This window comes from Eulemur rufifrons, chromosome 29 (genome assembly GCF_041146395.1).
Source record: "Eulemur rufifrons isolate Redbay chromosome 29, OSU_ERuf_1, whole genome shotgun sequence".
In the NCBI taxonomy this organism is placed as follows: domain Eukaryota; kingdom Metazoa; phylum Chordata; class Mammalia; order Primates; family Lemuridae; genus Eulemur; species Eulemur rufifrons.
Window position 1 is genome coordinate 44,815,073 of NC_091011.1, and position 24,827 is coordinate 44,839,899.

At 36.7% G+C, this 24,827-nt stretch overlaps 1 protein-coding gene across 4 annotated transcripts in view; it reads right to left on the minus strand.

Annotated features, from left to right (window-relative positions):
* PPP1R9A (protein phosphatase 1 regulatory subunit 9A) overlaps positions 1–14,172 on the minus strand; it is a 264,666-nt gene extending 250,494 nt beyond the window's left edge. For all 4 annotated transcript variants that reach the window (XM_069461963.1, XM_069461962.1, XM_069461960.1 and 1 more), the window contains exon 1: positions 12,805–14,172. In XM_069461963.1, the coding sequence (XP_069318064.1) occupies positions 12,805–14,172 (1,368 nt within the window). The remainder of the gene's footprint in view (positions 1–12,804) is intronic.
* Positions 14,173–24,827: the final 10,655 nt, after the last annotated feature.

Genomic DNA, 24,827 nt, shown 5'->3' on the forward strand with positions numbered 1-24,827 from the left:
TATCAAAGGTCATTAACATGGATTGTGTACCTACTATGTGCCAGGCAGTATGACAGTCCTGGACACACAATCATAAAACAAAGTCTCTGCCCTCAAAGTTTAAACAAACTTTCTTAAGAAGATTGTATGTCAGCAGGATTTGAACCCAGATCAGTCAATTCCAAACCATATGATCTTCCACTACAACATAGTGCCCCTAAGAGGAGAACTGTCCCTTTAGCAGGTTTTCTGAGAATGAGAGAAACAGAAGAACCCGCTCCCCTACTCAGATATGTGGAGAGAAAAAAAAATGAATTTTCTCCCTGAAACAGCTTCAGAGGGTGCAACCAAATAAGAAAACCTGACTGTGATGGTTAACTTTATGTGTCAACTTAGCTGGACCATGGTGCCCAGATAGTTGGTCAAACATTACTCTGGATGTTTCTGTAAGGGTGTTTTTAAATGAGATTAACATTTAAATCAGTTAACTTTGAGTGAAACTCATTTCCTCCTATAATGTGGGTGGGCCTCATCCAATCAGGTGAAGACCTGAATAGAACAATAGAATGACTTCCCCGAGCAAGAAGTAATTCCCCAGCAGAATACTTTTATACTTAAATGCAACACCAGCTCTCCCCTGGGTCTCCAACCTGTAGCCCACCCTGCAGATTTTTGACTTGCCAGTCTCCATAATTGTGTGAGCCAATTTCTTAAAATAAATCTCTCCTTGTGCATATATACATACATATATATATATATATATATATACACACACACACACTATTGGTCCTGTTTCTCTGGAGAACCCTGACTAATACACTAACTAAACATTAAATATAGGACATGGAAAAAAGACACCTTCAGAAATATTTCATATCAATATTCTTAGTTTATTTCCACCATTCTCTAGTGAAAGGGACAAACTCTAAAGGTTCTAATGGATGAACTCTATAATCAGTGGTTCCCTTTCCGGATTAAGGGTAAGAATTTCCTCAGACAATAAGAGCCAAAACAAAATGACTTCCATCTAAAATTCTTCTGATCACTACATCTGCAAATGGAGCAATTTCCTGAGAACTCTCCAGTTCATTAAAGGTACTACTCACAAAACTTATTATTCAGAGAAGGAACCAGCAATATAAAAATTCTACAAGCATCATAATCTCCAGTGGAAAAACGCAAGTCTCATCTCAAACTTCATTGCATGCATAATTAACTAAAAAAGATATCACTGCCTCAAATCATTTATGAAGACAAATTTATATAAACAGTCAAAATCATAACTAGTTAAATTATTTTTTTCTTGAACTCCTATTGTCTTTTCCCAGCGTAACCATTTTATAGAAAGAAGTCAAAATGTTAAATGTTTTAACTGTTAATGTTGCCTCTCTTTAAATAGTCCTTACCATTATATACAATCATCTAAGTATCACTACTAGGAACTCAGTATTCAATAATATACTAATTCTATTAGTATAGAATTCATTGGCCACATTGTAGTAAGGTTTAAGTATGCCTAATAAAAATGATAATGCAACATCAGATTATATAGTAAGGCAATTTAACTAGGATTTCACCAGAATGTCAGAATTACTTAAAACTATAAAATTAATCAGCTGCTCTAATTAAACCAGAAGCAATACTTCTAATTTCAGAAAACTCTGCCATTCAACAAAAATATGTTTCTCCTCATTTATGTGCTACAACATTATCTACCAAAGCTTTGCAAAGACGGAAAACTATCCAACGCAGGAGAGGAAGTGACCCTTTGACTCTAACTAAAAATATTATATACTACCATGTAGTCTAATCATACATCAAATAAATCTCTTTTCAGCTAATATGTTTGTTGAGAGGAACAACAGGAAACTACATATTGGCTGGTGTTTTGGAACAGGAAACATATTCAAAAGGACTCTGTGGAGGCCTAGAACTCAAAATCCTGTTTTTAACTGAGGGTTTGCAAGTTTTTTCATAGAATTATAGGTAGGCAAAATATTGAATATGACATCTCCACTCTCTCAATCTCACAGAGAGGAAGCCTGCTGAGGTTCAATAATCTAACAGATCAGAAATACATGATCTCACATGGAAAAATTGTTAGGCTTTCTTTAAGCAAATGTTTATATTTTTTAGTGTTACTCATTATAATATGTTTCACTTCAAATCCAGTATATCCAGTTCTTAAAAGCATATTTTAAGTAACATATCAGGATATTGCATACACAATAGCTAGCCGAACTCAAGGAAAATATCTCATGTTTATACAAATGTTATACTCATAATTTAAAATAAATTGGTCCTGGAAGAAGTGGTAAGTTAAAAAATTTACAAAGTTAAAAAAAATCAATTGGAAGGGCTCCTCCACCCCCCAATAATACTTGTAAGCTTAGCCACAAATGTGGGATCAATTTTACCAAGGGTTAAAAAACGCACTTAACAGCTGGGCATGGTGGTTCTCTCCCATAATCCCAGCACTTTTGGAGGCCGAGGAGAGAGGATCATTTGAGGCCAGGAGTTCAAGACCAGCCTGAGCAATATAGGGAACACTGTCTCTACAAAACATAGAAAAATTAGTCAGTCAGGGCAGTGCAAGCTTGTAGTCACAGGTATTTGGGAGGCTGAGGCGGGAGGATCCCTTGATCCCAGGAGTTCAAAGCTGCAGTGAGCTAAGATGATGCCACTGCACTCTAGCCCCTGCAAGAGAGCAAGACCCTACCCAAAAAAAAAAAAAAAAAAAAAAAAAAGAAGAAGAAGAATCCTGAGTAGCATTTTTAAAAAGTGCTTTATTCCAATTATGTCCCACTCCCACCACCACTTTTTTATGTAATTAAAGAAGTATCGGGTACAATGAACACTGTACTGGTGGCAGGCACATTGAAAGCCCTGACTTCAGCATTATACAGTGTATCCATGTAATAAAAACATTTGTACCCCCTTAATATTTTGAAATAAAAATATTGAGAAATTTAAAAAATAAGGAAGTAACATATGCTCAGTGTAGAAAATTGATCAAACCTAGAGAAGTTTAAATAATTTTTTAAACATCACCTTTATTCTCTTCACTGAAAAATTACCAGAGTTAACATTTTGATGTGCATTCTTTCAATCTTTGTTCTAGGTGCAAATACACATACTTTAAAAATAAAAATGTGGTAGAAATGCATATTAAGTATTTAACCAGACTTTTTATTGTGAAGTATTTCTTGTATTTAAAAAAATCTTAGAACACATGAATTGTATAGCTTTATCCTATTACACTGTATGCATCTACCATAATAAATTTAACCATTTCCCTATTATTGGATATGTGAGCTGCTTTAACTTTCTACCAACATGAATAACACTTTGATGTCCTCCTTACTAAAAATCATTGACAAAAAAGGCAGTAAATGACACTCAGAATTCATATTTTAAAAACCTATAAATATACGAAAATCTTCAACATCACCAATAAAGCAATGTAATACGTAGAAATTATGAGAGACATTTTCACCTAACAAACTGAAAGCTGTAAAGCATATAAATAATACTGATGATGATGCAGGGCTCGTGAGGCAACTATTCCAATGTAATGCTAATTATAAACTAATTTTAGTATATAGGGTTAATTGCCTTTTAATGTCAACTTAGTGTTATGCACATGTATCAGAAGTCAATGAAGACCGGGTTTACATTATTATTCTTGAGTTCTACATTCCCACCTGTATCACAGATTTTCATTCTGTTCAAGCCTTTATTTTTCATAAAACTTGTTTACATGTTTATTTGTTTTAGTGCTCAGTGCTCAATCTTAAAATTTCTAAGAGGAAATAAGTGTACTTATTAAGTGCACATAATAAGTGTTACATAATACCCTGATGCACAATTTAAATTACTACATTTTATTATTCTACCTAAAGGATAAACCTACAAAAATAAACACGTTTTGGGTATTGCTGGATAAGATGACATTCAAACATCCTAAATTACGTTTTGCCTTTCCCCCTAAGGAATGAGTTCTTTAAAAAAAAAATACATATTATATCAGTTGATTAATAAGGAAAAGTATGAATTTATGTCTTTTTCTTCCTTTTTGAAACAATTTTCCGTATCTCTTTTATCTGAAACAAGTACTTAGTAAAAGAATCCATCAATATATTATAACACTGACTCAAAAGTGTATCTTAAAAACTAACCAATAAACCTGCTGTGGAAAGAAAACTTTTCACAAGCCTGAAAAGGCATCTCTGACTCTGAGTACTATTTAAAATTCTCATATTCAAGATTAGGAAAATTTTCCAGTATAAATTTACTCTCCATGAAGCTCTATCCTGACATATTTTTAAAAGAGGAGTCAAAGTAAAAAGAAATTTTTGGAGGAGAAATCTGAGGTGGAGAAAAAGGGAAAGTCAAATCTGCTTCACTATACGATAACAGACTCAATGCCCAGAGCCACTCAGTTTCTTAGGGTCACACGCCAGTCCAAATGCATCAGGAAAGAAACACCAAATATCTACTCTGGAAGCCTCTCACTGGTTACTCCTGGAAAGAAACCTTCATGGTCATGACTTTGCTCACCTTTTTGACCCCTGCCAACCACTATGTGTTCCAATCTAGCCCAATATATTTCATTCAACTGCTATGGAAAATAATTTGTCAGATTAGCTTTCCCCATCACAAAACTCGTTACTTACCTTATGTTTGTGGAGCAGTTTCATTTACAACCACTTATCATTGCCCATAAATATATGGGGAACAGTTTTAATTCCACAAACACATTTTTAAAATATCAATGAAATAGATTAAATAAGCAAAGAACAAAACTTTCTTCCTCCTAAAATATAAAATTTCCAGATATCTTTATATTTCATTGTCTTCTTTGTAAGGATAGATGCTTAAGAAAGCAAGTTAGGCTGAAAATTGGGAATTATACAAAAAAATATCAATATTTCAATCATGTTGAACTGTGCTATGAAGCTATTTCCAGAGCAAAAGTGAGTGAAGCAATTAATATGTCAGCAACTATATTATAAAACATTTCTTTCTTTATTCTTAGTTTCCTCAGCAGGGCGTTTTAATATATAGTTCAACCCATACTTTCAAAAGTTAAGTTGCCCTAAAAAAATCCACTCTATAAAAATATATTCCTTGGACTTAATGTTTTAATCATTTTAAAGTTTTTTTTTACTATAATCTATAGCATAAATAACATTCTAAAGAGCAATTTAATTTAAATTCATTTTGATACTTCAACAAACGATGTCTAAAATTTGCTCTTTGAAATAATAACACAGATATTCATGAATTTGGTACAACACAAATATGTTTAAAAGATCAGAAAATTCAAGATGCTAAAGCTGAGAAGTGAGTTTAGTGATAAATTATAAGTAATATAGCCTCAATTACAAGTAAGAAATCTCAAGAGATTTGTCCGAGTTTATAGAATACCAAGTAACTCTTGGTGTTACCATTGTGATTACCAGTTAATAATATTTAATAGCAATACAGAAAGTATGCTTCCAAGGACAATATACAATAAGCTAAATAAATACCTTCCTCCCATCACTCATCTTATAGATGATTATAGTACAGATAATAACAAGTCAGCATATGAAATCTATATTGAAATATTGAAGAATAAGGAAAATTTTTAAAATAGGTTTGTTCATGAACAATTCCAATCAATACAAAAGAATAATGAAAACAACAATGTAAGAGCAGTAGGATAAAAATAAGCACCAAATCATTAGAAAAGGACGAAGATCTTTTCATGCTAGAAAAGACCAATGTAAAGATGAAAATCAACATCGGTGCCACTTGTGCCTTTAAAGAAACCCTATGCTGAATCAAACACTCATGCTGCATCAATAGCAATTTTGGATTACATTATCAGAAGTGCAGCATCCCAAGCAAGGAAGCTGTTCCAATCACCCTCTTAGCCACATAAACCTATTATTCCTCGGTTACAAATCTCCTCATCCCTTCTTGGATCCTGCTGTCCCCTCTGTTTCATGTCTTCTTCCTCTCGATGAAACTGCATGAACAGTTGTGGCCGACAACATTTGTTGCTCCCACATCTTGCCACTTAACTTTTAGACCACATCACCATCCAGAAGAAAACTCGTTTGCTCTTGCTTTCCCGTAGCCTGCTATACTCATGGTATCTTAAATTTAACATAACCCAAACCATACTCACTGTGTCTCCTATATTTCTTTTAAAAAGCATGCCCCGATTCCATTTACATGAAATGTCCAGAAGAGGCAAATCCATAGAGACAGAAAGTAGATGACTGTTTGCCAGAGGGTGGAGGAGAAAGGGGAATTGAGAATGACTGCTAGCAGGCACAGGGTTTCTTTCTGGGACGATGGAAATGTTCTAGAATTAGATAAAAGTGACAGTTGCACAACACTGTAAATATACTGAAAACCACTGAATTGTACATTTTAAAATGGTGAATTTTATGGTATTTGAATCTTATCTCAATAAGAAATTGCAAATCAAAATTAAGTAAATAAAAAGAATATGCACGCACACCTGCGTGCCCCCCAGCAAACCCCTCCTTCTGCTGTTCCTTTTACCTTCCAAAGTAATAAAGTCCCCATAAGTAGAATTATTCAAGCAGAAGCTGAAAGATCATCTGTCAGCAATATGTTATTGAAGGGCTTCCTGAAGTGACTGGGAAATTACACTAGTTTATCTTTAAGTATTTTTCATCTTTAAATTTCTATGTCACAAACCAAAGTGAAGAGATTAAAACTAGGAGAAAATTTTAAAGGTGACCAGGAAGAAAAATTATAAAGTAGAACTAGAAAAGTTTTCTTTCTTTTCAGAATAATAATTATAGAATGAAGCAAAAGAACAAAATTAAAATAGTTTCAAAATGAAAGAGCATAGAAAACTAAAAAAAAAATCAATTGGATAACAGCACAAAACCAACAAATTATTTTCAGAATTTAATATAGCAATGTTTGTCCTGCTTATACAAAATTTATCCTACATCTAATTGTATTTCTCTACAGAAATTTCTAAGCCTCTTTTCTTTTTGAGTGGTGAAGAAAGTATTAGAAAAAAATCTAATGCAGATGAGATTTAAATCAAATTACTTCTGATAGGTATAGATAACAGAAGAGAAAGTTATTTTCCTCTAAATTTGGCATCTTTAAAGTCCATGAACCCTATAACTAATGTTATTTGTGAAGAAGTTTGAAGGAAAGACAAAATATTACGTATGATCTGAAAAGCAAGAAACTTTAAATCTGTCTACTACAAATAAATGCCAACAGACATTTGGAATAATTTGCTGTAGAAAGAATCCCCTTTTAAACACTAAATGATGATTGTTCAGTGGAAAAAAGAGAGCATAGTATACACTCTCGGATTTTAGGAAAGAGGCTCATTCAATAAATATTCGCTATTTGATTTTACACAGTACATTAAAATATTTGACATATTTCATTTACCTGGTTATGAACCATAGGTTATAAAACATAAATATTTAAAAGGAAATCCAATTTAAATGTTATACCAACAAAGTTATCCAAGCAAAAGCAAGTTAAATAAGATGATAATGTTTACACTCTCTATAGAAGTTTATTAATTTAGGCTTCCTAAAGAATGAAAGAAATAGAATTTCCGAGTCTAGCAAGAACTTCCCCCTCCCACCCTCTTATAATTAAAAACTCAGACCACACAAAGAACCTAGGATGTGACTTTTTAAAGACCCAAACTCCTTTTGAATTAGGGATCATAATCTACTTTGGTATCCAGAAACACGGTATCTCATGCATTTTACAAAATAACACCTTGTTTCATCATTAAAAAATATTATTCCACCCAGTCGGCTATAGCAGCCCCATCTGGAAAGCAGATTTATTAAATGAGGTTCCCCAACATTTTATGGACAGCCCCTTTCAAAAGCCACAAGACTGTACTTCAATCATATTCCAAAGAGTAATCTGTTGGTCAGCAGCATTGATACAACTTGTTAAAAATGCAGAATCTCAGGTCCCACGCCAGTTCTACTGTTACGTGAGTTTGCTATATTATTTGAGAATATTAATTTCTGTTAGAGAGGTAAAGAAAATAAATGGGACAGAGAAACTCCTAAGAAGTGATAATCATAGATAGTAAATAACAGCTTATGAGTTAGAGGCAACACTCACAAGCTGTGTTAAGTACTGATAATGACAATGCAAGCTGATGAAAAGAAGGCAGAGTTCAAAAGATGTGTTAAAAAGTAAGTTAGTAGCCTGTAAGATATGACAATAATAGAATAAATAGAAATTATGATGGAACAAATGAGGTTGATTGCTGGGCACAGTGGTTCATGCCTGTAATTCCAGCACTTTGGAAGCCCAGGTGAGGGGATCGCCTGAGGCCAGGAGTTCAAGACCAGCCTGGGGAACTCAGCAAGACCCTGTCTCAAACAAAAAAAAAAACAAATGAAGTCTATTTATAAAGAAAGGGATGAAAAGACCAAGACATCATTATGCCATCTCTGGACTGGCAGCTGTGTTCCCTCCACGTCAGCTACTCACTGAGGACACCTAGCATGGTCTTATGCTCATCAGCAGGCACACTGGCAAAGCTACAGCTATACCCGGATGTACTAGTGCGTCACATCTCTTCAATACAGCAAGTACATCTTTGACCAAGGATTTCATTAGTCTATGGAGTCTTGGCTCAAACATTACATCATCTCTGGTCCTCAAAATTACATCATCTATGGGGAAGGCAGATATGAAAGATAGAGACAGGATGCAAGTAGTATACTCCTTCCAGCCTTGTTTGCACCTTATATTAAGTGCATTAACTTACTCCATAGCTTTTCTCTTGTTTCTGGATTTGTGTTTTAAATTGACTGAATAAATCCTGTGGTTCAAGCATTTTAATTTGGTCACTGAGCACTTCTATCCCACAACCTGAGACAGCCTGCCTGGCAGTGAGCTTGTAGGCTAACCACTGCATCAGGGTAATTTCCCACAGAATAACTCCTGAATCTGAATCTACACATTAACAAAGTCCCCAAGTGGTTTATATGCATATTAAAGTTTAAGATGCACTGACAAAACTGTTAAAAAGAAAGAGAAACCTCTAAGACAGAAAGTCAGATCTCAGAAGAACTATCCTCAGAACACTATCCTGAACAAAAGGCTTCATGTGCTCCCTGACAATAACTGGGAGCCTGAAAAGGGGGAAAGAATACAAGGAGATTCATTGTCAACAACTATCATGTAAAGTTTAAAGAAATATTGCTGCCCTTGCTGATTCTTTGAACTGTAATCCTGTAAAGCTCCACACAGTTTGAGAAAACAAAGTATACCACAATACACCTCGACATTAACTCTGCAATCTCCTTGCTGGAAGCTAGAAAAATCTCTTTTTTTAGATATGCTATGTTTCAATAATACCAACCCAAAGGACATAAGGCTACCAGAAACAGAGCAAGGGTCATGACTTCCCTAATGAGACTGCAGTAACCTTAGAAATGTCATCAAAGAACAGAGTTGACCAAAACAGCCTAAGAAGGTTCCTTAATAGGCTGTACACTTCCCACCTACCAGCAGTTCCTGACTTGGTCAGCTCCAGTTATTTTATGTATTTGTTATATTCCCATTTTTTCCTGACACATATTAGGGACTCAACAAATGTTCTTAACAGAACAAATGACCAATGTCACCCTCTCTATCCTTGATTTATCTGAAAAAAATTTAATTCAACTCCTTGGTTTTGAGAAATTCCAGAGAATAAAGACATAATTTGCAATCTCAAATTAGCATGGTTCATAATATTCTCCCATTCTGTATCTCAAAGTCAGAATTTTATATTTTCTATTATTAATCCCATTCTAATATTCCATGACTCTAGGTTCCATATCAACCTAGCCACTATAAACAACTGATCCATGAAACATAGGAGAGTTATACTGCTTATGAACAATACAATCCAACCATTTTTTAAGTCACTAACAAGTACAAGAAATATGCTACGCAGGGAAGATCAACCACCATTTTGAAGTTTTTCTAGGTCCATATTTAAGACAGGTTAGGGAAATATCTATTTAAAACATCTACCAGAAGAACTGAACTAGACACTGAGGGCAGTATCACACACGCAAAAGATCATAAACAAGATCTACAACAAAAGACTAAAGATGCTGGGAATATTTAACCTAGCAGAGAATAAAGTGAGAATATCAGCAAAAGAATGTAAAAGTTCTAAAAATCATTTCTGTAAGGAAAATGTTCCCTATTGCTTCTGAAAGAGGAAGTATGTTTAAATTTCAAAGGAAAAAAATTAGGTTGGGTATCATAACTTCCCATTCCTTAAATAAAACTTCATGGAAAGAATAAAGAAACACAGGGAATGGTTGTGTGTATTCCTTTCCAAATAACCCATCATATCCCTTTCACACTACGCATTTAGTACAAACAAGTACCATTAAAGGATTCATAGGACATTAGACATTTTGGCACAATTTTTTACACTGTGTTTATGAGTTTTAAATACAGTATGTTTAAGAATTGACTCTACAAACTCAGAGGAAAGGGGTAACCTTATAGATTTTTGTGTTTTCTACAGCTAACAGCATGAGAGAACACACATGATAAGCCTTCAGTAAATACTTGAATTTAATTAGGTATTAACACCTTCTGAGGCACAAAATCTTAACTGGAGAATAACCTAAACACTACCACCACCCCCACCAGTAGAAAGCAGCTCTCAAATTTTCCAAGTGAATCCACTTGCATGTTAAACAATGGAAGCATCGAGAAAGAGTAATTGTCTTATTTATTACAAAGGGCTTAAGAATGAATCTTCTGTTTCCAAACTTAATCCACTCCAACTAGTCCTGTTAACTGCCCAATAAAAAGCAATACATTATCTTTGTTTCACAAATCTTATGCTTGATCTAAATTCTTGATGAAATGTGTTAAACTTAAATGTAGGTAATTTATTTTCATTCTTTGCTATAGGAAATTCAGTCTCTTTATTATATGAAAATTAAGAGGCAAAATGCTTATTGTTATAAACAATAATAGCAAAAATCACTTGAATTTCAAAACATCACACCCAAAAAGCCGGTTTGTTCACATATAAACAGACATAATTCAATGATAAGTCCTTGAAAACCTATTAAACCTACTATTGCGCAGTTATGTTTTATGCAGCACAGGACCCAAATACAAGACTGGTGTCCAATTTGGCTGAGTGGGTGGTGCTCTACGTGATAAATTTTCAGAAGCTGTTATCCCCCCATTAAAAAGTCAGTCTCTGGGTTTAAAAAACTCCTTGAAGAGTACATTTCAGTTATTCCTGCCTTGTTCAATGTGAAATAATGTTATTTTATTGCTTTCTTCCTAAAGGGCAGAAAGATGATATTCAAAGGGGACATGAATGGTGAAATTTAGGAGCTCACTGAATATGCCTGGGGGAAAGGCACCTTTCAAGACAGTGCCTAGAGTTGGGGTTTGGGAGTAGGGAAGGAAGATGGGAAGGAGAAAGAATAACAAAGCAAGGTGGTAAAGCACTGCAAAGAAACTTAGCTCACTTTCCAACTAGATTCATATCTCTAGTTGATTTTAAACACAATTTAACTTGCCATGGCCCATTCTGATTCAGAACTTCTGCCTTACACTAATATAATGAAGGTTTGCCTGCTAACACCTGTAAATAATTTCATAGATTATAACTTAATTGCAAAATGGTATTTCATAACTAATGCATGTCAGATTTCCCTTTGAATTTTCTATGTAAATTATGCATCCTGCAGCCTTATTTGGGAGTTCATAAACTGGAAATGACAACAGACAGTGATTTTAGATTTTGAGGGGAAAATTTACAAAAATATGGCATCAAATTCTAAATCTATCTTACATACACACCGTATAAGCTAGAAGCCCCTAAAGGTGGTTTCAAACTACACATTCTGCCACCATAACCCTCCAGATTCCCCAAGGACAGCATGACAGAATCTTAGGACTGAGCTGGTGGGCTTTGAAAAAGCACTTCAGGAGATTCTGATACGCAACCAACCACCCCCTGCCCCTATTGCCATTACCAGCTAATAAAGCTAATAATATTCCACCACCCACCGCAGATGTACTTTGTGCTATTCTTCTATACCAAATGTTAACTAAGTGAAATCATTAGAATAGAGCATCTGAATTCAACTGGCATTTATCCAGTTTTTAAAGGTAAAAATAAATCCATGAATGGCAAATCAATTTTACTTGCTTTCGCAAAATTTCATTTTAAAGCTAAATAATTTTGAACTCAAAGCTGTTTACAGTCAAAGCTTTTCAAAGTATTTGTCAGCTAATATATTTCCACAAATCAAGTTTTTACCACCAAGTAGCAGTACCAAAGTCCCAATAACATTCCTCACAATCCACTTACAGTTAAGTAAGGAATAACTTAGATTTTTTAAGCAAGTAAGTAAAGAGCATTATTTCAAGGTTACCATAACTCTCCCATTATACATTTTACTTCATATCTTACAATGTGTAGATGCATAAAATACTATTAAGCATAGGTAATTTTAGGGAAAATTAGTTAAAGTAACTATATTTCAAACTGACACTCCTGATTTTTCACATTATTCATACTCCAATCCATTGGAATGTATCTCACAATCCCCAAATTTGTTCAACTTTAATATTACTGGTTTATGCCATTATAAAGCATTTGATATCTCTCAAACTCCAAACTTTTAAAATCACCTGACAACAGGTGTGCATCAATAATCTTGAATTCCTTACATAAACTTCTAGTAGTTGTCAAATCTATTCTGCATACAGTTAGGTCTCCATACTAAACACAAACTAAGAAAACATACTTACCTTAATAGGAGAACTACTAAACTTAATTTTCCTATTTTCTGGGATGTCGTCTTCTTCTGACAGCCCACCGATTTCCGAGTATTCCATAGCAGGCTGATGGTAAGAATTCTCATCACTGTCTTCCTCCTCAGTGCCTGTCCCTCCCCAGTCTGATTTATACCTGGATCTCACCCTATACACATTATAGTCACTGTGCATATACACATGGGAACTCTCAAAATTACTTGAATCTTCAGGTGTTTCTCTTCCACAACTGGATGCAGAAGCATCAGGAGAGGGGAAATTACCACCTGCAAATCTTCTCTGCTGTTGCTGTGCTGCCAGATTAGCTTCAGCATCTTCTAAAGGTCTGTTTTTTGGTGAGGGGATTCCGTATCTTGACATTGTCTTATTTTCAGCACAAGGTTCTTCAGTAATGTCACTTCTGCCAGGAGTCTCCTGGTTAGATGTGGAGTCTTCGGCTTCCTTGCTCTGCTGGTTCTCTTCACTGGGTATCAGAGCTAGAGAGCTACTTTTAGAAGCCACTTCTAGCACTGGAGTAGTGTGACTCTTCTGAGCATCCTCTGTATCAACATCTTGTTTGTTTGAAGGAGCCCAAGAATTAGAATCCTTAAGGTGGCCAAAGGTATCAAGATTTGTAACAGTAACAGATGGTAAATTCAAGGGATAATGCCCAGTCACTGAGTATTCACTGTTCTCAGCCTTCTCAGAAATGATGGCACTGGGGGAATCAGTGTTCTCAAATACTGCACTCAGTTGACTCACTGTTGGGGAGACAGCCTCAGTCCGGGAGCTGAGGCTGTCCAAGGAATCAGTGCTGCCTCTATTGGACTTGGAACCAACCCACTCATCCTGAGGTTCACTCCCCCTAGCTTTCTCCTTTTTTGGGGAATAGCGGTTGTTTTGTCCTGACTCATGCACACTTCTCTCAAACATCTTCCGAGTCTCAGTGAACTTAGAATATGAAGGGCCATCGTACATTGTGTCAAATCTACTAATTCGTTCAGAAACAGAGGACTCCAACTTAACAACAGAGCCATCTGTTTTCTCCAGAAATTCTTTGGGCTTCATTTTCCTCTGAGGAGAGGAATGTACACCTTTCCCCCTTGTTTTGGCAATGACTGCAGCATTTTCATTGGGTTCCATACCCATCTGCATAAATAGATTTTTAATTCTGTTGACATTAGAGCCATATTTCCTCCCCCTGCTCTGCTGGGAACTCTCACCTTCTTTTGTTTTTTGTTCCCCATTTGACTTGGGCTTGTCAAAGGTACTTTTCAGTGCCTGGAACTCAGTTCTATATGCATTCCTGTGAGGAGAGGCACTCCTGAGAGTGGTTCGTTCACCTGAAGACTCAGCTTTCAACATTTTTACTTCAGAAGTGAAAAGCCAATGTTCATAATGATCAGAGAAAAAAAAAAAACCAAAAAACAAAAATACCTCTCTTCTCTAATCACCAGTATTTGGTCAAGAAAAGTACCTCTCAAATGGTATACTCTGTCAGTAACTGTCCCAACAGGTGTATTAGGAAATTATTCACAGTCAAGAGTTACACAAAATGCCTTTTTCAAAGCAAGATTAGAGGTTCATCTGTAACAGAAAAGAATGAATTTCTGAATTCATTTACTTATTTGAATTTGTTTAGTCAATTAATATATACTTTATTTTCCAAGTGGCTTAGCCACATGTCAAACAATAAATTACTTATTGAAATGGGAAGTTAAAAGTCAAGTAGTTAAAAGTTATTCTGATTGGTCTTAGGTAACAAAAAAGTTTCAAACACAATTTGGGAATCCCTACCAAAATCACTCACACACACACACACACACACACACACTCATTCACAAATACAAGTTACACATAAGTACATATGAAAGCAGTACTCTAGCCCAAGTTTTTGTTGCTTTTGTAAGTGCCCTTAAAAGAAACCAGCAGTTCGTTGATCTTTAATAAATCACCAAACTGTCAAGAAAATCAACTTAATTTGGGATTCTACACAATCAGGCAAAATTTATTCTAAATACAATCAAAAGTTTGGAATCTATGTTTACAGACTCCAAAACATGGCTACAGACGCTTATTTCTCTTTTTCTGGCACAATATTCTCATCTCCAGCACCTCCAAAGCAACACTAGTGCAATTTTAGACCAAAACAAGGAGAAAAAAGTTCTTGAATGGCTGTAAGTTTCACTGTAAGTTCAGTTATCTCAAATATTTGGAAGTTTCCTGACAGTGGATATTATTAATGATGGAGTGGGATGTAGACTATCACGGGAATAAATGCATAAGAATGTGAGGATCAGAAAGCAAATATACCGTGACACCTCTTTTCATAGCCCTGATTTGTTTATTCTTTCTTGACTCTAACTTATTACAAGCTCTAAACCTAACGCAATGCATGCTTGCTGGTGTCCTTTAGCCCCCAGCTGGATTTTATATCAATATGCCAGCAATGAAATACTTCAAGATATGCTAAGGAGCAGACAATGCAGTACTAAAGATTTTTCATTTTGTTTCTGTTTTGTTTTGGTATTAGACAGAGCCACATCACCCTCACGCACAATCAGCTGAGGAAGCACACACTTTAACTTAAACCGTCTCCAAACTCGGCTCCTGGCCCAGCACGCATGCATGGCCCATGCAGACAAACAAGAAAGGCTTCAGAGTGTGGTGCCTGGTTTTTTTTTTCTTTTTCTTTTTCTTTTTTTTTTTTTTTGGTAAAGCATCGACAATCTCCTTTTACCCCTGACATTTTTTTAAAGCTATAAACACCCTCCCCTCTCCCCTGCACACACACCCCATTCCCTCCCCCGCCTATTCGAGCCCGAGGGGGCGGAGGCGGGGGCGATGGGGCTGCCAGGGGATTCAAAACCTGCCCTCACAAAAGACAAACATAAATAACACCAACTTGAGAGGCAGCCGATTCCCAAGCCTGGTTCGGGACGCAATCCCTCGGCCCTGGGGCAGGGCCGGGAGAGCAGGTGACGCCAAACGCTATGGTAGGAGGTCGCAGTCTAGCTTTGTGCCAAGAAGCACCTGAAGTCCTAACACATTGGCTGCGGCTCCCGGCGGCTGCCAGGCGGATCCCAGTGTGGCACCGGGAGAGACGAGCTCCCTGGCCACATTTAAAAAAAAAAGAAGGAGAGGAAAAAAATTACAGGGTAATCATAATAAATCCCTTTGTTTTTCCTCTCAATGTGCCGGGAAACAATAGATCCCACTGATAATGCCTCCGATCTTCAACCTATCGCTCCTTCAACCACAACCCACCCCCACCCCCAGCCTGCAACTCAGCCTTTGTACATGCCGATTTTTCTCCTCATCTCCACCCTCCCCAACTCCTCGCCCCGCGCACAGCCTCCCCCTTACCCGAGCGCGAGCGCCGCGGGCGGGAGGGTCGGGCCGCCGCGGCTCCCACCCCCTCCTCGCAGGCGCCCCCCGCCCGCCCGCCCCACGGTGGCCGCGGCAGTTCGCTTAGGCGCCGGCCCGCTGGCTGCCCTTCCGCCTGCTGCTCACGGCGCAGCGCGGAAGGCGGCTGCCACTGCCGCTTCCACTCGCGCTCCGGCCCCCACGCGCGCCCAGTCCGCACCGGGCGGCCCCGGGAGGCGCGGTGCGCTCCCCAACGCCATTGCGGGCGGGCGGCGGCCCGGGCACGGACTGGCTCTCACACTCGGGCCGGCCTGGGGCGAGGGGTGCCGGTCAGGGAGGGGGCTTGGCCCACGTGCGGTCACCGCGCCGGGCCGTTTGGCCGGCCGGGGAGGCCGGGGTGTAATGGAGGAGAGGCCGCAGGGGTGAGGAAGGCCAGGGGTAACAGGTGCCTCACCTCGGCTGATGGGATTAACTCTAGGGCCGCAGAGAGAGGGAGCCCGGCAGCAAAATCCCAGGAGAGGGAGAGAGAGGGAGCCTCTGGCGGCCAAGTAAGGGCGAAAAGCACCGGCCCGAGGCGAGGCCGCCCCACCCCCCTGGCCCTGGGCTAGGGGCCTCTCCGGCCTGGGGCAAGGCCACCTTCCCGTTCAGGTGGGTGTTTGTTCGGGAAATGGGTTCCTGGGCTGCCCGCTGCCGAGGCCCCAGGTAGTCTGCAGTTAACTCCGTGACCCCAGGGAACCCAAACCCGGGCCACTCCTCTGGCCCGAAAGGCCAAGACTTAGGCCCAAGTCTGGCGGGGCCTACACCTAAGCAAAGTGAGCCTGGCCAACTACTCATCTTGACCTTAAGTTCCCATTGCCGAAAGGAAAGGAAGGAGGAAGCCTTCTGACTTCACTGACTGGGAAGCGTTTTTCAGCACCCCCCTCCCCCCTTTTATAAATGCTCACTACTCCTTCTCCCACCCAAAAATACCGGAAGTTTTACAGCCTTACTGCAAAATATAAAACTTGTCGTGTCAATACAGACCTTTAAACCAGTCCTCCCCAAAAGCCAATGGGACAGAAACTCTTAATAACTTTTTAAGAAGATAACAACATGACTCTCAGAGAAATATAAAATGAACACGGGTCAAAAATTTTACTTGACTCTTTAATTAGGGCGGGAATCAGCAAGATATTGCAAACCCATTCAAATGAGAAGGTGAAGAACAGACATATAGGCAATCAGGAAACAGACAAAGCTGCTTAATATTCTTTAGGGCACTGAAATATAATGTTTAGAATTATCTGTTTTACAGGGCGGTAACCAATTGTTTTCCTAAGGAACAAAATAAATTTGTATTTCTATAGATAAGAATCACTACATTACCATAAATTTCTACAGTTTACTAAGCAGTAAAATGGACTAGTGAAAGTCAGTGAAAGTTGCAGAGTACTGTAGAATCACAACACTCTGGAGCCCTGGCAATAATATCTGGCATTCCACTGAAAGGACAAGCAGTAGGTAATCTTTTGCTCATTTCAAAGTCTTTCACAAATTTCCCCAACAGAACTATTATTATCCCAGTTTCACAGATAGGAAAACCCAGGTTTAGGTGTTGTAACTTACCCACAACTTTATTAGCTAGTAAATGATTATGGCTGAATACAAACCCAGGCATGTCTGTTTACAGAATCTATACACTCTGGGAGCAAAATCTTTCAATTTTAAAGGAATTTGGTAGCTACTCAATTCTATATAATTTTTTTTATTTTAAACAGTGAGGTGTTTTGTGTTTTTTTTTTTTTTCTTCTTCTTCTTTTCTACAAGCGTCACCAAATTCTGGGTCCTTTCCCAAGAAATTGGCATTCTCTGTCTACAAAGTGGATGTCACTTCTGTAAGCATAAACAGATGCAGCAGGCAATGTGAGGGGGCCGGGGTTCCAGTCTCCACTTTTGGAAGAACATTTGTGCTGTCTGGGATATCTAGTGGAAAAGTTCCGTCATTTATTTGCAGTATGGAAACCAGGTTTTTTAGGAGAATAACCTAAATAAATGTAGAATCTAATCACTGAGTTCTGTCTGTAAAAGAGGGGGCAGAGTTGGCAATAAAATCAGTCTTACACCTCTTTGCAAAAAGATGATTCATACAGAAAAGCAGCCTAAAGAATTTGGTTGGTTTGGGTTTTATTTTTTGAAAATGTGAAACTTCTGGAAAAATTCATACTGAAGGAATGATAGAGTTTTAGAAACATAGTGCTGAGAATTTAAGATTCCTGAATTGCCCATCATGGACCTTCCAGTTCTAACACTCACCGGAATGTTTGAAGGGTCTGCTAGACCTGTGCTAGTCCAATATGTGTGGCTATTTAATTTTAAATTAACTAAAATTAAATACAATTAAAAATTCAGTCCTTTAGTCACACAAGCCAGATTCGAAAAGTTTGATAGCTCCATGTGGCTAGTGACTACGCTATTGGACAGTGTAGATGCAGAACATTTACATCACGGAATTTACATCGCAGCACTATAGACCAGTGCTGCTCTAGACCACGTTTGTACTTCATGAAATAGGAGAGCTATACCTGTATTGACTTTAGAAGGGTTAACATAATTCATCAGACCACTAATGATTAGAGGTTAGAGGTCATAAATTTTACATGTTCCAAATGGAAAGGGGCAGGGCAGTTTTGGGTGTGAAAGGTGAACTTCAGTATTGACCTGCAAAGTATCCAAAATGTGTTTGGGGTGGGGGTGGGTGTTCTCAGTTTTCATATATCCTTTTTCAACCTTTCATGAATCATGTGGAATATTGTGGGCCATTATTTTCATTCACTTTGCAACCAATAATAGCAACGATTAGTAAGAATAGAGCACAAAACTAGTGGATAAACAAAAAGTACAAAAATGTATTCTACATGGTTTTAGGGGTTTTCTCAATATATTTTTTAAGTTTTCATGATGGATATTGTAAGCAACTATTCAAAGAATTAAGTTATTCATGTGTGTAAATGGAACATTGAGTGCAGCTGTGAAATTAAGCCTACATCAAGCCTGCATCAAATTTTAAGAGTAGGGAAAACTGACTAAGCTGGACCCCAAGACTACCTACCACACCTTAATTTATAGCAGAAAGGCACCTGGCTGGTTGTGTGTTAACAGAAGTTCATGAAGGCAGAGAAAAGAATAGAACAAACTTAAAGGTCTCTAGACTAGCCTCTTTATGGAGGCGGCAAAGTAATGGAAGAGCAGCTTCTGTAGGTAATTTTACACATTATTTTAGCACAAAAGGATATTTTATTCATACAACTGTTTCCTTACCAATACTATTAATAACAAGAAAAATGTTTCTATAGTGATGAGGCAGCTTGTTTACCAAAAGTTTAGTTATAACTGCTTATTCCACATTTGTAAATATCACAGAGTGATTTGTTGACTTCAATCTAATATCAACTGAATGTTGATATTCAATTTTCTTAAAGGTCCAGCTTTTTAAAATAACCATCTCTATTTAAGGGTAAAACTCTAAGTTTCCATCTTCTAGTCTTACAGTATTTCACACACACTCCATTGTAGAGGTAGAATATATTTCTCTAAAATAATGATAGAGTCCTCAGACACACACTCGGAATTCAATGTCAGCCATATCTCTGATCAGTCTGACTTTGTGATGTTAGCTATAAACCTAAGGTGCAAGGTGTTATGTCTGCCCAAATAAAATGATAATGATTCAGCATGGCTTTCTACCTGCACTCATGGCTTGGGCATGCCATTGAAAATTTATACCATCATCTCAGCCCATTTCCCATTCTACAATACATCCAGTGCCTTAGCTTTTCAGCCTAAAAGTAAGTTCATAGTAAGTTTGAGTATTTACTTTTATTTGCTACAAGTAATAAACTGTAGAACTTTTGGGGATTCCTTAAGGTCGTTTTTAAGTTAATACTATCTTAGCTCTACAAATAAACCTATGTTTAGGCTAAAGTGATACCTGCTCTCTTTCTTCTCTATTATTACTTTTTTTTTGGCTCCCCATACAAACCACAGAAAAACAAGAGTTGTATTGGACTAGACAATGATGTTTTGATGTTTGATGTTTTCATTACTGTCATCACTTCTAAGGTGGAAGCAACAGCTACTATAACCATTCTACTTAGTTTTCAGTTTTACAATGGTGCATCCTGCATGTTTAAAGACAAGGATGAAGTATTTCTCTCTTTCTACAAAATCTCATTTTACTTTCAACAGATTAGCCCCTCTAGCAGGTGGATTCTAGTAATGGTACTCTATCTGCCAATCCTCCACCCACAGGTTGCACCTGAACTCTGGCATCCTTAGGATTGGCATGTTGTCGATCCTACTTCAGAATAATTTGTTATTTCAAAACTGAGACAAATGGGAGAGGCACAGAGATCCTTCACTGAAAGAACAGTTAGTAAAGTGTTAAATGGAGATTCAAATTGAACACATGTTACTGTAACTCACATTCAGTACTCTTGTACCCTAGTGATGCTAAACCTAGTTCTTGAGCTGTATGATAACACAGCTCTTCTTTGTACACAACTGACAGGGAAAATAGTTATCCAAGATACTCTTGGTTGTGAAAATCATCAGAAAGGAATCAAAGAATAAGGGAGGTATTTCAGCAGCTCTATTCCTTGGTGAATTATCTATTAAAGTATATAAATAAACAACCCTATGTGTCTACAAATGGGAGATTTCTGTGATTTTGATTCCATTTCCATTCTAGTTCTAGTAATAAAGTCTCCTTGAGGAGGTTTATAATAGTCCTGTTTTATTAAAAATTTACATTATAGCAGACTGCATTTTAAGAAGATTCTAATATTTTATTTGTACAAATGATCATCTGCTTTTAGAAATAATTCAATAATAAATTTCCTCTGAAGTTGTTAGTACATTTTTCACAGGTTCTTAAATAGCCATAAATCCAGATGTCCATCAGCATAGACTTTTATTAATTATCATTATTTTAACACACTGTTTCAAATAAGGTTTGAAAATATATCATAATGCCTCACATGTTTGCACACCATTAAATTTCTGACTCGGATGAATAATGAACAAGTACCCTCATTAAAGGTTAAAATTTTTTTTAATTTTAAAAATTAAAACTTAAAAAAAATTAAAACTTAAAAACTAAAGAAAAATTATGGACACCAAGGTGGTATGTGTCTATGGAAAAAGAAAATGTGCTATTTATTTTCAATATTTTTAAATTTTTTAATTTTTTTTTAAATTTTTTGTAGAGATGGCATCTCACTCTGTTGCCCAGGCTGGTCTCAAACTCCTGGCTTCAAGCGATTCTCCCACCTTGGCCTCCCAAAGTGCTGGGATCATATGTGTGAGCCACTGTACCTGGCCTTATTTTCCATATTGAATTTTGACAAAAAAACATAAACAATAATCTAAATATTTATTTTGTGAATACAGAAACAGCAAGGTGGACCGTTAAAAGCAACTTAATACCTAGCTATGTTCTCAAAGGAAATGAAATTCATATTTTATGGTAATGAGAATAGAAATAAACACATTAATATGAGATGAAATTGAATTGATATGAACTCAAATTGTAAAAGGAGTTTAAATAGCAGAGGTTTAAAAAAAAACACAAGATATTATCTCTGCCAGGAATGCAAATTTGACCTGTTGTACATTTAAAGGGAAGGAAATTAAATTTTGTGGATTTTTAAAAATTGTACTTTATTCTAGATTCTAACAATCAAGTATGATATTATTTTGCAAAGCTTGAATAATTTTTTTATAATAAGGTTGGCGGGGTGGCTTATGCCTGTAATACTAGCACTTTGGGTGGCTGAGGCAGGAGGATCCTTTGGGACCAGGAGTCCAAGACTAGCCTGAGCAACATAGCAAGACTCCATCTCTCTCCAAAAAAAAAAATTAGCTGGGACTACAGGCATGCACCTGTAGTCCCAGCTACTTGAGAAGCTAAAGCAGGAGGATCATTTGAGCCCAGGAGTTCAATTTCTTATAATAAATTACAAATATGTGAGTACAGTGTACTATAATGCAATTTATGCAAAGTGTACATATTTTACAAATTCATAAGTTGAATTCATCTCAAGAGCCTCAGAAATTAAGCAAAGGCAGGAACATACCAAATGATAGACTACCTCATGCTTACTCAAAGGAGAATTGGACCAAGGCCAAATGAGGCATTTAGATGCATAAATAAATAGCCATTTATTATGTGATGTAATTTTGTTTTCTGAAAAGCAAATGTACCTCCAAAAATCTAACACTAAGATTAAAATTGACACTGAGATACTCTTGTATGAGTGCTGATCCAGAAACTTACATATTTACATAAAGGCTGAGTTTCTAAAATATTTGTACGTCATCATCACCTCATTAAAACTGTTATGATCTCTTCTGTGGGATTTTCAAATCACAAGGTTATTGCATACTACAGTGACTTTTATTTCACTTTAAATAAAATTGTTTCCAATTATGGAGTATATGACTTCTCTGCAAGATTCTAAACATATGTTTGGGTATATAAAACCTAAGAAATAAAAGGACCAAATAATTCAGAACTGACCAAGGGATCAATAAAAATAACACAACATGTTTCTAACCAGAATTGATTTTGAATAGTTCTTGGCAGAATTTAGACCTTAAAAAAAAAAAAGAAAAAGAAAAAGAAAAAGGAAACTGCCTTGTAGTTTCAAGGTTAGATTCAAAAGAAACCAATTATGTGACCTACAGAATTTGTATTAAATAAGTTAATGTTCCTTTCTCATAGAAAGTTTGACTATCTGGATTTTAATCCCTGTCATAGTGCTAGACACCAAAGATAATGTTTCTTGTCTTTGTGTTTGTAAAGGATGCTTGGAAAGCAATATAAGAAAACATAAATTATACTGCAAAGCTTGGAAATTATTTCTCTTTGTTTAGGAATATCATATTCACTGGCTCTAAACCTTGGGTGAAAATGAGAATCACCTGGAGAGCTTCAGATTCCTAGGTCCCATGCCAGCCCTTCTGAATAAGAACCTCTGGGGTAGGATCTAGTGCAAACTCCAGAATATCCCTAAGGTGATTCTGTTGTACAGCTGGACTCAGCATGGATATTTGGGAAACACTAACAGGATGATGTAACTGATATTAAAATCTAATAAGTTGTTAGTGTCTAGTATACACCTAAAGTTCTCACACTTGAATTACTATTTTGTGGACCCTGTATGGTAGGGTTGTCATATCTATGGAGAAACTTATGGGACCATGAATAGGATGTATCATAAGCTATCCTAGCCACATCTTCCCTGCTATATTTTTGGTTAAGGAGGTCTGCTCCTGGCTTTTTGGATAAGATGATAGTGGCAGCCATTGCTTTTACAGTTACTATCCTGATCAGCTCTCTACATTGATCCAAATAATCTAAAAAACTTTTAAGTAAGGTACTCACATTTCCAAGAACTGAAAAGTCTTGAGTCCTTCTGCTCGAAACAATCCTCTAACTTCAAGACTATCCAGAAAAACTTTAGTCTCGTAGAATTTATTTAAATTTGTGATTACAGTAGTATGTTAGCTACCTCTATTGATTTCAGTAGTTTTTAGACTAACTGGTGGTTACGTCTCAGAGCCACTGAAATTCTAATTCCAACAGAAAAAGAAATTATGGAAGCAGCCAAATATTGAGTATGTTGCTGTGAGGTCATTTCATGAAAAGATCATGACTCCCATACAAATATAAAAATGAAAACGTGTCAGTGATTTTATTTAACTCATTAGTGAAGAAACTCACAAGGTATTACAACCAAGTCAAAAGACATTAATTTAAAAAAATTATAGTCAGAAATATTGAAATTAAAAATGTGGTATATGTATACCATGGAGTACTACTCAGCCGTAAAAATGGATGAACTAATGCCTTTTGCAACAATTTGGCTGGAACTGGAGACCATTATCCTCAGTGAAGTATCTAAAGACTGGAAAAATAAATACCATATGTACTCTCCATTAAATTGGAACTAACAGATGAGCACACATGTGCACAGAGGAAGTAAAACTCAGTGGAAATCAAGTAGGGGGGAGGGGATAGAAGAGGGGTGAAAACCTACCTAACAGGTACAACGAACACTATTTGGGTAATGGGCACACTGATAGCCATGACTCCAAGCATTACAAAAGCAATCTATGTAATAAAAAACATTTGTACCCCCTAAATATTTTGAAATTCTTTAAAAAAAGAAATACTGAAATTAAAATCTAAATCAAAGCAAAAATGGCCTTTTTCTCAGTGAAGGAGGGAAGGCAAGTGAATCTCCACCTGACAGAATTTATAAGTCCATACACAGGAATTATTTTGCATTGTTATCAGCTATCTATAATTTAGGAAGGTGTAAAATAGCTCAATGATAATGAAAGACTAGAATCAAATACCTGGGTGGGTGTAATCTAAACAATGTAGGATTTTCAATTGAAGTACAATGTTCTCCTTACAAAGTCAGACAACAGAGCCTCTATAAAGTTTTTCTTTTCATTTCCAAATGATTACATTAACAATTTTGGGCTATGCACAAAAATGTTCATAGCAGTATTACTTATCATAATAAAAAAAAGCAGCACAAATGTCCATCGAATGGTGAATGAATAAAATGAATAAAATGTAGCATATTGATACAATGGAATATATT